Source organism: Eutrigla gurnardus (assembly GCF_963514095.1).
Source record: "Eutrigla gurnardus genome assembly, chromosome: 20".
Classification (NCBI taxonomy): Eukaryota; Metazoa; Chordata; class Actinopteri; order Perciformes; family Triglidae; genus Eutrigla; species Eutrigla gurnardus.
The window spans coordinates 7,203,871-7,218,165 of NC_139931.1; the positions used below are offsets into that span (position 1 = coordinate 7,203,871).

Genomic DNA, 14,295 nt, shown 5'->3' on the forward strand with positions numbered 1-14,295 from the left:
ATAAGTTCATTAACCTCAGACATCCATTGAAAGAAATATTTATTCTTTTCATGTAGCGAACAAATGGCACATCATACAGTATATACAGACCTAACACTCTCCCAAAATCTACACGTCACATGTTCACATAACTCGTCAAACAGCAAACAATACATTACACACTATGTACATGAAACGCACACCTTCTCTGTGCGTCCTATGTGATGATTACCAGAGAAGGGACCTCAGGGAGGATCAGGTGGACTGTTTTTAGGGAACTTAACACTCATCCCGTCTGCCTGGTGACCGAGTTCCCTTTCCACCAAAGTTACATTTGTTCAGTTCACATTTTCTAGGTTCAGTGATGCACTGAAATACTATATCAGAACAGAAAATAATAAATATGAGAAAGATACTCCCAATACTGACACTCGGTGGAAGATCCAATATCTTTAAAATACAGAACAGAAACATGGATACCCACTGCTAAAATCATGACTGAAATGTGGACCGTTTATTTATTTTCAAAAAGAAAACTAATCACATGAAATAAAAGTTGGAATCAGACAACCCAAGTTTAAAAATGTCTTTAATTAAGTGCAGTTGGTTGCTGCACACAACCTAAATATTATTGGTCCACTAATTATAAACAAGTATAACCGAAGAACATGTAACCATGTAAAAATGAGGACATGTTGTATATCATCTACTAGGTCCCATTTTCAAATTTCTGGATTTTTCAAGTACATTTTCTGCGGACTAAGACGGTGCTCAGCCAGAGGAATAAATAAATAAAAACACCATCTTAGGCTCTGTAAACGTAGAGGTTTGGGTTTTCTTTGTGATGCTGCAATCCATCACGTCAGTCAGGAGCTGAGCTCTAATGCATTGATTATTTATAGTACATTCAAATCTGTTATATTCATCTTGGAGGGGGAAATCCATTAAAAATATTTATCTTAACTCTATCAACTTTTAAACACCACAGCTGTCGTACTTGCCAGTGTATATCTTTAGTTTGTTAGCCATCTGAAGAAAAGTATTCAAGCACTGTATAAATAAAACTTTAGTTTCACTGCCAGGAATAACAATGGCTGAAAAAAAAATGTACCAACCATAAGGAATGTGAAGCTGAAAGGTTCCCCTCCTTTCTCTCTGGGATGGATGCGGACTCACACACACACACCCCTTCATGGAGCTGGTCTGCACACGTCTATAGGTGACCCCACGTCTCTGCTGGGGGGAACTGGTCCACCTCTCCGACCTCGTTGCACAGACCGTCTCCTAGTGTGAACGCCAGCTTGTAACGCAGACGCACCTTCTCCTGTGAAGACCCACAAAGATCTTTTAGCATTGTTGCGTATTCAATTCTTTGTGTATTTCTGTCCTTTGTTATGATGTCAGCTACCTTTGTTGGGTTGGCCAGTAACATGATCTGGGTAATGGAGGCTGGAGGTAGGATGGGGTTAAACGGTGCTAGTTCCGTTCCTGATGGAGGCTGCAGCTTCACCTTCATTGACTAGCAGATGATATAAAAGGGGTATTTAATGTCAAAGTCCACCAATCTTATTTGATTTCACTAACATGCAACATAGCAAATAAAGGAGCCAATGAAACATGAATGAACAGAGGAAGAGGCGTCTACCTTGGGCACAGCTGCTTGCAGTACCACATTGTGAACAAGCAGGGGCGCTGTGTTGAGCATGGACACCACCATGACCAACACATCAGGCCTGCCGGGGGGACAGTCGGAGGCAAAGTTGAGCAGCATGCGGACGCCGTCCTTATCGTAGGCCGTCACGGGCAGCACTTTACCTGAAGACAAGACGGGACACAATCAGTTATCCATGCTCCAGCAAAACATCCCTCCCTCCTCTCTGCTGGGCTTACTGGGTCTGATGGCCTCCAGAGGGATGTGCACGTTGCCCAGGGAGACGTCTGTGGCTCTGGCTGGGCTGCCCTGCAGAGGAAGGTGGCAGGGGGACAGAGAGCGGAACAGCGGGCTACCCGGGGCGGAGCCCAGGCTCTGGGCCTTGGCCTGGGACAGAGCAGGAGAGCCAGGCATCGTGCCCTGGAGGAAAGAAGGCGAGGAGGGGGCGCCCTGCCCGGGTATGAGGGGAAGTGCTGCTGCCGGCATCCCAAAGCTGCTTCCTCTGGTCACGTGGATGGACGGACTGAAAATCACATTTGATAGATCTCTATGAGGCCTTAAAGTGCTAGACGGGTTGAATAAGAGCACCAGTGGTATTAAAGCAAACTTTGTACACAAAATAGATCCTCAAGCCTGTCAGAATGTCTACAAATACAGGCACCAAGAGAGACTCTGTACCTCTTGTGGTCTGCAAAGCCCATCATGGCCAGGTCTTGCAGGTTTTGGAGGCTGTTTATGGCGACGGCAGCAGCAGGTTCAGCATGAGGCGCCGCTGCCGGACCTGAACACGCCAAGCTGCCAAACATGTCTAGGCCTGAAGCCGGAGCCTGCAGAGGAGACGAGGAGACGATCGATCATTTGCCCTCTCCCGTTACACGCTGACTAACGAGCTAGTGGTTTGGTTCAAGTTGCTCACAAACCATTTTGGATGTACCTGCAAGGAAGTCCACTGACTGGACAGTTCGTTCAGCTTGGGTTTTGATTGGCTGCTCAGGGAGGTCGGGGGGTCGTTCAGTCCTGAAACAAGATACAGGCATGTGAGATTCTCAATCTATGTCATTTAGTTTCCCTCTTATCACTGCATTCAACGTTCAGTTATTTCTTTTTATCAGCTGCTATGAATAACATCACATGTTTTCAGTGAGATTTAAAATGCTGGTGTTGCAGTTTTGTTTGAGAGGCAAAGCATGTGACCAAAAATGCTGAATTGTTCCTTTAACTCAATAAGTCCCGATGGGAGATACTCTACCTAGAGACAGCAGCTCATCATCGAGGAGTGAGAGTGCAGTGGAGGGTTTCTCCAGGGGGGGGTGACTCGGACTGCTGCTCTGGCTGCCATGGGAGCCGGCCAGGCGTTTGGGAGGAGGAGGCAGCACGGGGATGGGGGAAGCCGCGGGATTGGTGGAGACGAGATCCGAGGCCTGGAAGGGAGGGGCGGCGGCGGCGGGTTGGGGGGGACTCGGAGTGTCGAGGCCGGTGAGATCGATCAGTGTGTCTGTGGTCTCTGCCGGGGGAAGATGGATCGCAGCGGCTGAATTAATGACACAACGGCAGGATGGTTGAAGAACAAACCGATCACGCCTTTTATGTACAATGCATCTCTCACCGTTCCCACCGTGACCCGCCGTAGAGCGAGGCTCCTCGCTGTCCCCGTTGATGGGCTGCCCCTCCACGATCTTCTTATAGGAGTTGATGACCCGAGAGAGGTCGTCGCTGGCCTGCAGGATGTCACCTGAGGAGTTACAGATTATAAATATTATAAATAAACCATCAGAAAGTCACGAGCGGGCTCCTTCAGACGAAGAAAAACACGACTGACCTAAAGTGGTGTCATTGTCCTCCGTCTCGGTGGCCATTTTGAAAGCGGCGCGCCTCAGCTTGTCACATCGTTGGTAGAGTTCCTGGGAGAGAGACGGAGAGTTTGAATGCTGTGTGTTGGCATCTCTAGTTAGTTACATGGCTGTGCTGAGCATTATACGCGTTACCTTGATGATATCCTTGTCCGAGTCAGTGGAGCTGTCTTTGTTGTAGTGGGACAGCATCTCCGTCAGCAGCTTGACGTTGATGCCCACCTCCTCCAGTGTGTGTATGCGCTTTGTGACCTTGTGAACTCTTGCCTCGTCCTGACAAAATAACAACATACGTCACGTATGAAAAAAGTATTATAATATGTTATCTACTTGGCAGAAGCTTATATGGCTCTTACCTCTTTCACCATGTTTTTGATTAATCTGTTGGCTTCCTGGAGGTCCTCCGGGTTTTTACTGCGAAGAAGCTCAGCGAGCAGCTAAAAGCAAACCACACAGACACACTTAGACCCGGCGTCATTTCACCAGCAGCACATAGAACACGTGGTTCGACCCGTCACCTTGCCCATGTCCTCGTTGTCAAACACCGGATGCTTCGGTCGCGTCGGAGGAGAGGGAATCAGCGTCCTGTCCAGCGGCAGCTCCGGGTCATGCGTCACGAGGCCTGGCGATGACAGCGAGGAGAATAAGACGTCGTTTTTCACATGAAATCACGACATCTACACTGTTCTCAACACACCCTGTCTCCTCAGCGTCTGGTAGGCTTCGCCGATCTTGGTTTCATTGGGGAAAGCCACGGTCCAGCTGTACAGCATCTCCACGATCTTCAGTTTCACCTTCTCGGGAGCACTTTCGCCCATGTACTGGAAACGAGAGGGGATTAAACCTTAAACGGTAGGAGGTACAGTCGCCTTCCTGTTCACGTCAACCTGTTTGGAGCCTGCTTACCTTGGGGGACACGACTTTAATCAGCTCGTTCAAAAATCTGTATTTGCCGACCTCATTGTGGAACCTTCTCCCGCAGTTCTTCATGCATGCCTCCAACACCTGTGCACACACAGGGGTTAAGTTAGCCAGTCCAGGGGGGGATAAAGGGTGCGTGAAGCATTTCCTACCGTGAGAGCCTGGAGAGCTTCCCATTCTTGCGGCGAGTGGATTTTGTGGACGAGCAGAGTCACGGCTATCTGAGGACTGCAAGGAGACATAACAGATGAGACACCCTTTTTCTGGAGGTGACTTTTAAAAAAAATAATGGTTTGCAAATACATAACATATGCATACCCTTCCAGTTCCTTGTTGATCTGATCACAGAAGCCTATGATGTACTCCCAGTCCTCCTGTCTGTTCGTCGGATGGGTGGCTTTATCTGTCAGAGGGAGACATTTATACATCATCTGGTGTGTTTGTGCAGCACTGTGTGTGTACATCTGAATGCACATCCTGCTGTGAATATGACTCATTGTGATCAACAGAACAATGCACCACTTGTAGTCCTCTCTCTTCCTCTAGTAATTACTGATGTACAGCTCATTGTATAAGCGGTGCTGCGGACGAGTCTGCTTTCTGTAGTATTAACCTCTGCTGAGGGACGACCACCTGGTAAATGTGGCCCAGACAGCGTTATGATAAAGCTATCCACCCTTCCAGCTAACGCTGCAGCCAGCTGACAGTCCAGCAGGACGCTCCATCAGCTGGGACGCGGCTAACCGCTTCCGTACTAGCGGATTTTAAAGTCGCTGCCCCCCCTTCCGTCACCCGAGCAACGTATCCGGCTAATTACCCCCATTATTTAATTCATAAAACAGGATTTATCACTCACTGAGCCAGGATTCGAGCGACTCCCCTTCCTGGTACGCCATAGCATTAAAAACATCGCGTGATGTCACCACCAGCGTGTGCGCGAGACCCAAAATTATTGATCGGAATTATTTTTTGGGGATTAAAAAAACCCAACAAAATATATACTATTGTAAGAAAAAATGATAATACTTACTTAATACTACATTTTAATTTAAAATAAAAATGTTATTAAATTAAAAAATATCCGAAAGGCATCTGCAGGAGCTACTAAACCGGGGTCCTAACTGACACTCACATTTTCAAGATGGCTGCTTCCATCTCGGGATTATTAAAACCTTGGACACCAAGGTAATTATGATTTTATAAAGACACTCTGCATGTAGTGTTAACTGTCTATTTAATATTTCTGTTTTATGGGCTTCTTATTTGATTCAGAATGAAAACACTGATGTAAATGACGTCGTTATGTTACATGTTAAATACCAAGCCTGCGATAAATGATGCTCTTCATTATGACACTGCCACTACACATTTTTAAATTGTAAAGTAATTATATTGTCTTTAAAGCTGTTAATAATATAGCACCCTTATACATACTCGAGACTATTAACATTTCCAAGGATTTAAAAAACAAAGTTACCTTTAATGCCAAAGACCTAAACTATGGAGCACACAATGATATAAAAGTGAGAAAAATGAGCAAATCCTACAACAGTTAATGAACAGAAAATTGATGCACACACTTGAAATCCAAAAAGTTCTGAAATTGTATTTGATTGATATTACAATTACAAAGAAAAAAATCAAAACAATAGTACTGACATTTTATCTTCAATTAATGTCACAATAATTGAAAAATTAAAATTTCAATAATTAAAATTTGGTTTCTAAAAATATCAGAACAAAATAATTTAAAAATTCTCTTCAAAATTGCCAGTTCTGTCTGACAGCACAACAGTCCAAAACTGATATAAGAAATACCCTTAACAAAACAAGAAACCAGAAAATGATCACTTTTAGTTTTCTGTAGATCGACTCATCAAGACTGCTGATTTTTAATTTCTCACACACTGAAACTTTTGCAGAGTTTTCTTGGTGAGGTGGAGCCGATACAACCCGTACTATCTGGAGCCAGAGGTCCGGAAGGAGGCCTACAGCACACCAGAGTCGGAGCTGAGCGCCGAGGAGAAGGAGCAGCGGGAGCTCAAAGCACACCGACCCATCAAGGCAGCAACCAGTGGAGTCACCAGCTCGGTTTTCAGCGACCCGGTCCTCAGGTACGACAAACGGAGGATGGTGCACGTTAAGTCAAATCCGTGCGTGTGAGAGTTGGTGTCAGGTGATCATTTTTTTGTCTTTGCTTTTCAGTAAATTCATCAACATGATGATGACGGATGGAAACAAGGTTTTGGCCAGAGAGATCATGACAGACGTAAGATCTCAAAACACAGTTCTCAGTCTCAAAGCTGAGCTCAGAGATTTGGCTTAATAATATAATAACTACCACGATTTCTCTCTCTCTGCTTCCAGACCCTGGAGAGCATAAAGAGGAAACAGGTGGAGAAATACCACAAAGCTCCAGAAGGGAAGAAGGAAGAGATCGAGTGTAACCCCTACGTCGTCTTTCACCAGGGTCTGGAGAACTGCAAGCCTGTCGTCGGCCTGGCCAGCATACAGAAAGGTGGAAAGTACTACCAGGTGAGTGACGAGGCAGATCACTCTTCATGTTAGATCCAGAAACAGTTAATATTTTGCCGTCACAGAATAAAAATGAATTCTAATTATATTCCGTTCCCACCCAGGTGCCCATCCCTCTTTCGGACAACCGACGTCGCTACCTCGCCATGAAGTGGATGATCACGGAGTGCAGGGACAACAGACACCGACGCACGCACATGTACGAAAAACTTTCCCAGGAATTTCTGGCAGCATCCGTGAAGGAGGGCAACGTCATCAAGAAGAAGTTTGAGCTGCACAAGATGGCTGAAGCCAACAGAGCCTACGCTCACTACCGCTGGTGGTAGAAAAAAAAACACTTAAACTCAAAGACTGGACAGACGTGAGAGATTTAGTGACACATTTTGTTGTTCAAAGCACTTTTTGTAAATAGTGAACACCGTGAAAATCCTTTTGGTGGAAGGACTATGGTGTAAAAAGTGCTGTAGGACAACAGTGACATATTAACATGGAGTACCATCACTTCTTGTATGAAGAAACGTGCTCAAAGTCGTGCTCAGCGGTCGATTAACACACAATTAAAGGAAAAACTTCCAAGATTTATTAGAACAAATAAATTCAATGTACAACCCAACCATAAACATGGAATTGAGTAATGTAAAAATGTTGCAACAGTGTAATAAAATATATAAAGAAATATTGCAGTCAGTAATGGAGCTAATTTAACTCTTTAGAATCAGTTTAATGCGTCATTAAACCCATTTTGCCTCAGTTTGTTTCGTCAACTTGGTCTGAAGGTGGTGAAAAATCTCAGCGCTTGTACAGAAATCTTCAAACAACTACAAAAACATAACCCTAAATCTGAACTGATTAGAGGTTGTGTGCCAATTGTGTATTCAGCATTGCTTTTTTACAATTACAGGTCCAGCTTTTTTTAAAATAATGCCATTTCACAGAGATGTAACATCTTGAACGTGTTTCATTTGGTTGAAGAGAGTGAATGCATACTGGAGTGTAGCAGGTGCTGATGCTGGATTCAGAGGAGACAGTAATTCTCTACAATGGATCCCTGCCTTTTCAGTAAATGATTTGAGTCCTTCTTCGAATGCTGTCCTCCAGCAGCTCAACTTCAAAATAAGAGCTTATGCTGTTGTTATATTGGCACAAGTTGAAACTTGATGTCTTAAGTAACCAATCTATTGGACTTATTTATCTTGAGCTTGAACCAAAAGAAGAAGGTCCCTGAATTAAGACACAGCGCTTTATCTGAAGATACGGCCTCACCTAATGACATGTAACTAAGCAGTAATACAGGAATCCTACGGGACGAACTAGGCAAGAAAAATTCCTCTGAACTGCATTTCAAACTTTTTGTAAAATGTCAATATGATGCAAAATAATTGGATCCTCAATTAAATTTGGTCACACAACAATAAAAAGAAAAGCAAAGACCAAATTGGCTTGTATCTAACTGGAATGTCTTTTCCAAGTCCTTTGGATTTAGTAAAAAAATAAGTAGGACTTTGAAATGTTTTCTCAAAACAGGAATGCCTGCAAGATGATAAAAAAAAAAAAAAGATAAAAAATATCTTCAACTCCTTAAGCTGTAATCAAACTTAAAAACAAAGTGTACCTGAATGTGGCTAAACCTCGTTAACTTAACTTCAACACCTTTTGAACTATTGCACATTCCACATCCACGGCACCACCTCAGTAACATTATCAAACGCAGGGAACAATCCAGCAAAAGCAAAAAAAGTCTTTTTACAGTTTATGAACTGCCATCTTCTCAAAGCCTTCCACGTTTTTTTCCTGGAGGATGTCGCTATCCTGCATGAATTTGCTGGTTTTATAATCATCGGTGATTAAGGAGAGGTATCCAAGGTCGTTGAAGGTTGGCCAACGCACCTGCTGCTCAGCTCCCTTGTCCTCGCAAAACAATCCTAGTCAGCAATTTCACTGTAGTAGTACTTGTGGGCGGTGCCGCTGAGAAACCAGCCTCCAGCCCTGAACTCCAGGATCTCCAGCAGCAGCAGTCGGGCCATGGAGGTCAGGCCCTCCTGGAGCAGGAAGCCGTCCCGCAGCAGGAAGAACAGCTCGTCCATCCGCGGGCCGTTCACCTTCTCCAGCTGCTCTCCGATGCGATGCAGCTGCAGCACCAGGCAGTCCACCTGCAGAGGGGATGGGGGATGGGAGTGGGAGGGGTGTCACAGACACATTTCCCCACATGCATGATATCTAATAACTACACAGTCTTTCTCACCTCCTCCTCGTTCATTAGAGCATCTGGTTGGGCCAGCCTAATCAGACAGTCATACACAGGATGGACCAGAGCCACCATCGGCATGTTGTTCACCTAAAAGGTCAAGACAAACAGCTTTAATGGAGGCACCAGCGTTCCGTCCGCAACTCCAACAACAATGGCCATTATCAAGGATGAAACCTGAGTCACTGTGAAAGTAGTGGGTGGGGCCACACCTTCCAGGCTCAACACTGATATATTACACACTTACAAGCAAGAGGCACATGAACATCATAAAATAACGTCACAAAGGTCATCACAAAACAACAGTTAACAGGAAGCAACAGTGACTTACTTTGAGGTAGTCAAAGACGTTACAGATGAAGGTGACGTAGCACACCCACTCCTGCAGCGAGCGCCCCCTTGTCTGCTCACGGTTCTTGAACTCCTGCTGGAGGCGGTTCAACAAGTTCCTCCTGAACACATTTCCGTTGTTCTGCTTGGCCTCGGCCTGCACGAGGAGAGGAAAAAAAAGAGTCAGGAAACGCAGGGTTAAGCTGTCTTAAGAGCCTCCTGTTGCTCCAGTGTAAACTACCAGTTAGGCATTAATAAGGTAAGAGGATTAAGAATTTGGTTAGAGGGACTTAATCAGATGTTTCAGTTCTGCTCTGGTTCTTAAATCCCTACTGTCTTAGTGGGTGCTAGGTGTCTTATACAATTAATTTAATGTGGACAGCAGCTACTGTAAAAAAAGGGTCAAATAGCAAACAGCATGGACCTGCACAATGGTGTAGCAGATGCGTCCAGCCTCTTTGCTGAACACCTGGTCCTTTAAGGACTGATCCACAAGGATGTTGGACACCTTCTCCAGGTTCACCGAACTTGGATCTGAAAGAAACAACAGTAGATTTTGAGTGCGTTTTCCCCAACAACATGCAGATGCAGCAAAGGTTGTGAAAACAACCAAAGAATTGATGCCAAGCCAGTAATAAGAGGACAGTAAGACGCTAACCTTTCAAGGCTGTTTTCAGCAACATCTGTGTGTCCAGGTCAAATGATTGCATCCTGTAGTCATCAGTGGTGTTTTCCATTATAGAAGTTAGCACCCAAATCACACCTGAGAGCTGGAAAAGAGCAGACGATTTAATGGATTTCAGAGGGGTCAAAATATAAATGAGAATAAATGCTTACTTTTCACACACACACACACACACAAAAGAGGGTCTGCTTCAAGCCTGGGCACCGAAATACATTTATGTAAACGTGACAGACAAGAGGCCGCAGAACAATTTGTGTGACAACAATAACCACGAAATCCTGTAGTCATCAAACTGGCGGCTCCCCACAGCTCATTCACTGAGGGATAGGAGGGATTACATGGGCAAACCCCGGTCGGCCGAAAGGTCACCACATAGCACCTAAAACCCCAAATCAACAGATTTAACAGCACAGAATATTCCTTTAAAGTGTGAGGTATTGACAACATTAACTTTGTACCTGCACGCCCATTACAAGTTACTAACGCTAACTTTAGCGTTGCTGTTAGCAACGTTATAACTAACGCTAGCTAAACGTCAAAATATGGTAGCATTAACGTTTTTTCACGTGTAAAGAGTAAATGCAGTGTTAACACAGTTTTTGCTGTCTTATTGTGAACACACTATTAGCTAACTAGCGTTAATTAATATATAGCATTAGCTAGCTCGCGTGCCTCTCATTGCAGAAACCTAACGTTGGCGTTCGTGTTAAGTGTTCAGACGAGATAGTTTTAGGTCTAACGTTAACCTGTATTTAAGCTACGTTACGTTACAGCCGCCCGCCAAAAGAGAGCAACGGGTTAATGTTAATCAACGTTATATGTCCCGCTGAAAAGCTTGTCTTGTTACTTACATTTCGGCAACAATATGCGAATGAAACACCTAAAATTGACTCCTATTATTTACATCCAAGCCGGGCATACCACTCGGAGAGATGTAAGCAGACGCTACTCGGGGCAGCCTTTCAAAGATGAAGTATCACGGCAAGATAAATCCCTTCCTCTCTTCTACTCGCCAAAAATATTGTAAACGAAACGAACACTGCCTGTTTCGACCCCAACGTCCCTATTCTCAACTACCTACACTCTTTAATTTAAAACTTTATTCTGAATGTTTTAACCTGAAATTCATTGTATTGTCAACATAAATGTACAGTGAAATCTAGTGGTTGCAAAACGTCACTACATCACCATAGCATAATGTTTAGTTTCTTGTTTAGTTTAAATTAAATTCATAGGGATTTCTAACATGTTGAAATAAGGCAGTGATTAATCTCGTCGCGATATTTCGTCTTTGAAAGGTGGAGTCCGCGCTACGTAACCCGGAAGTAATGCGAGCTATTTGTGACGTGCGGAAGGATATCCATGAGAAGAATCCTTTCTTGCCCTATAAACGTGTCGGGGTTCAGTGCTGTGACTGCAGGTGTATTTATGAAGGACGTGTACTGTAAGGTAAGTGTCTGTCTGCCCGCTGCAGCTCTGCGCCTCGGTGCGAAGTTAACAGCTGCTCTGTTGTTGTTAGCTTAGCTTAGCAAGACCAAGGTCCCAGTGCATGTCCTCTACATACTCTGTCTGTTACTTTATCTGGTCCCCAATGCGTGTTGTAAAATAAAAAAAAAGGTTTTGAATAATTAATATCAGAGGTTCATGTCCTCCATTGTCCAATGCAGTAATAACTTCAATAGCAAGAGAAGACTACCAGCTCTCCACTGTGTAACTAAAGATACATGGACAAGCGATATGTATCACACTATGTGCATGAAGTACATTACAAAACACAAATACTATTAATTCATAATGTCTTCTGCAGTGTTAAACAGGAATCTGACACGGTGGGGATATGGTGGGGTATGACCCCGGGGTTCAGGGTCCAGCCCTCCCCCCAGAGGAGGCAGCCCTGGCTGGGTCAGCTGCTGGGCTGGTCACCCGGGCCCTCATCAGCCCCTTGGATGTGCTTAAAATCAGATTTCAGGTAATGATGGGTCAGGACTCACCGCTGTAACCAACCAGGTTCTAGTTATTTGTAGCCACACAAATGAATTATGTTATTTAAAATGTGTGTCATCAAATTTTAGCAGCTGATCTATCCTGGAAAATTGTGCTCTTGCTTCCCGTACGTTATGTTTTCTTTCCCCACAGCTGCAGATTGAGAGCGTGTCTTCACAGCGGCCCGAGGGGAAGTACCGGGGATTACTTCAGGCATCCCGGTGCATTTATTCAGAGGAGGGACTCTCTGCTTTCTGGAAGGGCCACGTCCCTGCACAGCTCCTCTCCATCTGCTTCGGGGCTGTCCAGGTAGAGACCCTACATGTCTCCAAACTAACACGATAAGCTGTACGTACATGATTTAATTAATTTATTTGTACGTGTGCTTCGCAGTTTGCCAGTTTTGAGTTTCTGACGGAGGCAGTCCACAAGTCAACGCTGTATGACAGCCAGACAGCAGGCGTTCACTTCATGTGCGGCGGCTTGGCTGCCTGCTCTGCGACGGTGGTGTGCCAGCCTCTGGACACACTGCGGACACGCTTTGCCGCTCAAGGAGAAACCAAGGTAGTTTTTGATAGGAGACCAGGATTATTGTACTTTTTTCGTCTCGCTTTTTGATGGATTTGAAAAAGTATATTCTATTGGAAAACAATTCTGTTCCCCATTCCATTAGAAATCCAATACATTTTTAATTCAGTTGCTGCAAAAATGTCCTTTTTTGAAGTATTTCAATAGTCTTAAATATTGTTTTGCCTGCTAGCTACCGTAGCATTACTTAGATAAATGATCATTGATGAATAAACTCCTGTGCGATGCTTCATTGGTCTCCTCAGGTGTACAGGAACCTGCGTCATGCTGTGTCTACAATCTGCCGCTCAGAGGGCGTGCTGACGTTTTACCGCGGTCTCTGTCCAACACTGATGTCCGTGTTTCCTTATGCTGGGCTGCAGTTTTTCTTCTACAACGTCTTTAAGAATCTGTTGGCTCCACCACCCGACGCAAGAAACTCTGGAGGTCAGTGGAGAGATTTATTACACCACATTAAGCACACATACGACGTATACAGCTTAGAAGTTTTATTACTTCCTATGTCTCCCTTCAAGGGCACCTGAGGAGCCTGGTCTCTGGCAGCGGAGCTGGAATGATCAGCAAAACGATCACGTACCCCTTTGACCTCTTCAAGAAGAGACTGCAGGTGGGGGGGTTTGAGGCAGCTAGAGCTCACTTCGGACAGGTACGGTAACGCGCTTCACGTCTGCAGCACGTATTTTGGGTTCAGCCTGTGAGCGTTCTGTTTTCCGTGTGCAGGTGCGGAGTTATAGCGGTCTGGTGGACTGCATGGTTCAAATAGCCAAAGAGGAGGGCGTGCGAGGCTTCTTCAAAGGCCTCTCTCCCAGCCTCGTGAAGGCTGCGTTGTCAACAGGCTTCACCTTTTTCTGGTATGAAGTTTTCCTCGACGCCATGCGTTGCCTCAAAGAGAGACGGGGAACAAACGGCCTCACCAAAGACCTCGAGGGAAGATCGTTATAAATAGATAAACAGACTTTCTTCTCTGCTGGCACAAAACATTCATCAACTGGGTCAATGTTCGGCGGCAGCTTTTATCGGGTTTACATGGAAGGATGGGAGAACATAACCTTATTTTATTAGTTTTTGTGCTGTCATTACACCATGTGTTGTATAAGCATTTACTTTTTTTATGTGTGTAATATTTTAGGGGGAATGGTTGCTTTCTTTAAACAAAAACAAAAAACAAAATAATGAAATTTGCACTTTTTTGACTTGGTGACTCACATTTTCTTGACATTCATTAAACTGGAAGAGGAGTATTTGACTGTGCGGTCGTGTGTGTTTAGGCAGAATCATGAGTTTTGTATTTATTTTATTTTTTACTGTGGTGAGAAAAAAAACATCCTGTCAATTTGAGGCCAAATGCACAGCTAAGTAAGAGTATAGTCAGTTTGTTCTGCAGAGTTAAACTGTTAAACGTGGCTGTGGTTGTGCCTGCATGTCTGTCCAACACTTTCAGGTTGTTGTTTCTAAAATAAAGTTTTTTTTTTTTTATAACAACTGAGGAGTCTGCGTGAATGTGTGTGTCTCGCTGTATGAAGGATCC

At 44.5% G+C, this 14,295-nt stretch overlaps 4 protein-coding genes across 5 annotated transcripts; 2 read left to right on the forward strand and 2 right to left on the reverse strand.

Moving 5' to 3' along the window:
* Positions 1 to 22: 22 nt before the first annotated feature.
* Positions 23 to 5,336, reverse strand: gga3b (golgi associated, gamma adaptin ear containing, ARF binding protein 3b). Its single transcript, XM_084037277.1, has 17 exons — positions 5,258 to 5,336; positions 4,720 to 4,804; positions 4,554 to 4,629; positions 4,387 to 4,485; positions 4,178 to 4,301; positions 3,999 to 4,102; positions 3,837 to 3,917; positions 3,616 to 3,753; positions 3,450 to 3,531; positions 3,237 to 3,362; positions 2,880 to 3,134; positions 2,565 to 2,647; positions 2,309 to 2,457; positions 1,870 to 2,153; positions 1,625 to 1,794; positions 1,388 to 1,498; positions 23 to 1,303 (listed from the first exon to the last, which is right to left on the reverse strand). Exons 1-17 carry the CDS (start codon positions 5,295 to 5,297, stop codon positions 1,193 to 1,195), a joined length of 2,118 nt encoding a protein of 705 aa, XP_083893403.1. The 5' UTR covers positions 5,298 to 5,336; the 3' UTR covers positions 23 to 1,192.
* A 150-nt stretch (positions 5,337 to 5,486) lies between these two features.
* mrps7 (mitochondrial ribosomal protein S7) lies at positions 5,487 to 7,343 on the forward strand. Its single transcript, XM_084036983.1, has 5 exons — positions 5,487 to 5,586; positions 6,324 to 6,515; positions 6,607 to 6,670; positions 6,769 to 6,936; positions 7,041 to 7,343. Exons 1-5 carry the CDS (start codon positions 5,543 to 5,545, stop codon positions 7,260 to 7,262), a joined length of 690 nt encoding a protein of 229 aa, XP_083893109.1. The 5' UTR covers positions 5,487 to 5,542; the 3' UTR covers positions 7,263 to 7,343.
* Positions 7,344 to 7,493: 150 nt separating this feature from the next.
* Positions 7,494 to 11,158, reverse strand: mif4gdb (MIF4G domain containing b). 2 transcript variants are annotated; one of them, XM_084036984.1, is made up of 6 exons: positions 11,048 to 11,158; positions 10,170 to 10,281; positions 9,936 to 10,045; positions 9,513 to 9,668; positions 9,179 to 9,271; positions 7,494 to 9,086 (listed from the first exon to the last, which is right to left on the reverse strand). In XM_084036984.1, exons 2-6 carry the CDS (start codon positions 10,246 to 10,248, stop codon positions 8,859 to 8,861), a joined length of 666 nt encoding a protein of 221 aa, XP_083893110.1. In that variant the 5' UTR covers positions 10,249 to 10,281; positions 11,048 to 11,158; the 3' UTR covers positions 7,494 to 8,858. The 2 variants fall into 2 exon arrangements, with proteins under 2 accessions (XP_083893110.1, XP_083893111.1); XM_084036985.1 differs by lacking the exon at positions 11,048 to 11,158 and having other exon boundaries at positions 10,170 to 11,012.
* A 356-nt stretch (positions 11,159 to 11,514) lies between these two features.
* On the forward strand, positions 11,515 to 14,241 carry slc25a19 (solute carrier family 25 member 19). Its single transcript, XM_084037227.1, has 7 exons — positions 11,515 to 11,645; positions 12,004 to 12,165; positions 12,333 to 12,488; positions 12,573 to 12,743; positions 13,013 to 13,193; positions 13,283 to 13,413; positions 13,488 to 14,241. Exons 2-7 carry the CDS (start codon positions 12,034 to 12,036, stop codon positions 13,707 to 13,709), a joined length of 993 nt encoding a protein of 330 aa, XP_083893353.1. The 5' UTR covers positions 11,515 to 11,645; positions 12,004 to 12,033; the 3' UTR covers positions 13,710 to 14,241.
* Positions 14,242 to 14,295: the final 54 nt, after the last annotated feature.

Coding starts and splice junctions, on each gene's coding strand:
- gga3b (XM_084037277.1), bottom strand. CDS start 5,297: ATGGCGTACCAGGAAGGGGAGTCGCTCGAATCCTGGCTCA. Junction 3,532..3,615: donor CGGACAAGGATATCATCAAG/GTAACGCGTATA, acceptor TCTCTCTCCCAG/GAACTCTACCAACGATGTGA. Junction 3,135..3,236: donor GGCGGGTCACGGTGGGAACG/GTGAGAGATGCA, acceptor TTCCCCCGGCAG/AGACCACAGACACACTGATC.
- mrps7 (XM_084036983.1), top strand. CDS start 5,543: ATGGCTGCTTCCATCTCGGGATTATTAAAACCTTGGACACCAAG. Junction 6,516..6,606: donor TTCAGCGACCCGGTCCTCAG/GTACGACAAACG, acceptor TTTGCTTTTCAG/TAAATTCATCAACATGATGA. Junction 6,937..7,040: donor AAGGTGGAAAGTACTACCAG/GTGAGTGACGAG, acceptor GTTCCCACCCAG/GTGCCCATCCCTCTTTCGGA.
- mif4gdb (XM_084036984.1), bottom strand. CDS start 10,248: ATGGAAAACACCACTGATGACTACAGGATGCAATCATTTGACCTGGAC. Junction 9,272..9,512: donor ACGTCTTTGACTACCTCAAA/GTAAGTCACTGT, acceptor TTGACCTTTTAG/GTGAACAACATGCCGATGGT. Junction 9,087..9,178: donor CTCTAATGAACGAGGAGGAG/GTGAGAAAGACT, acceptor TCCCCTCTGCAG/GTGGACTGCCTGGTGCTGCA.
- slc25a19 (XM_084037227.1), top strand. CDS start 12,034: ATGGTGGGGTATGACCCCGGGGTTCAGGGTCCAGCCCTCCCCCCAGAG. Junction 12,166..12,332: donor TGCTTAAAATCAGATTTCAG/GTAATGATGGGT, acceptor CTTTCCCCACAG/CTGCAGATTGAGAGCGTGTC. Junction 12,489..12,572: donor TCTGCTTCGGGGCTGTCCAG/GTAGAGACCCTA, acceptor TGTGCTTCGCAG/TTTGCCAGTTTTGAGTTTCT.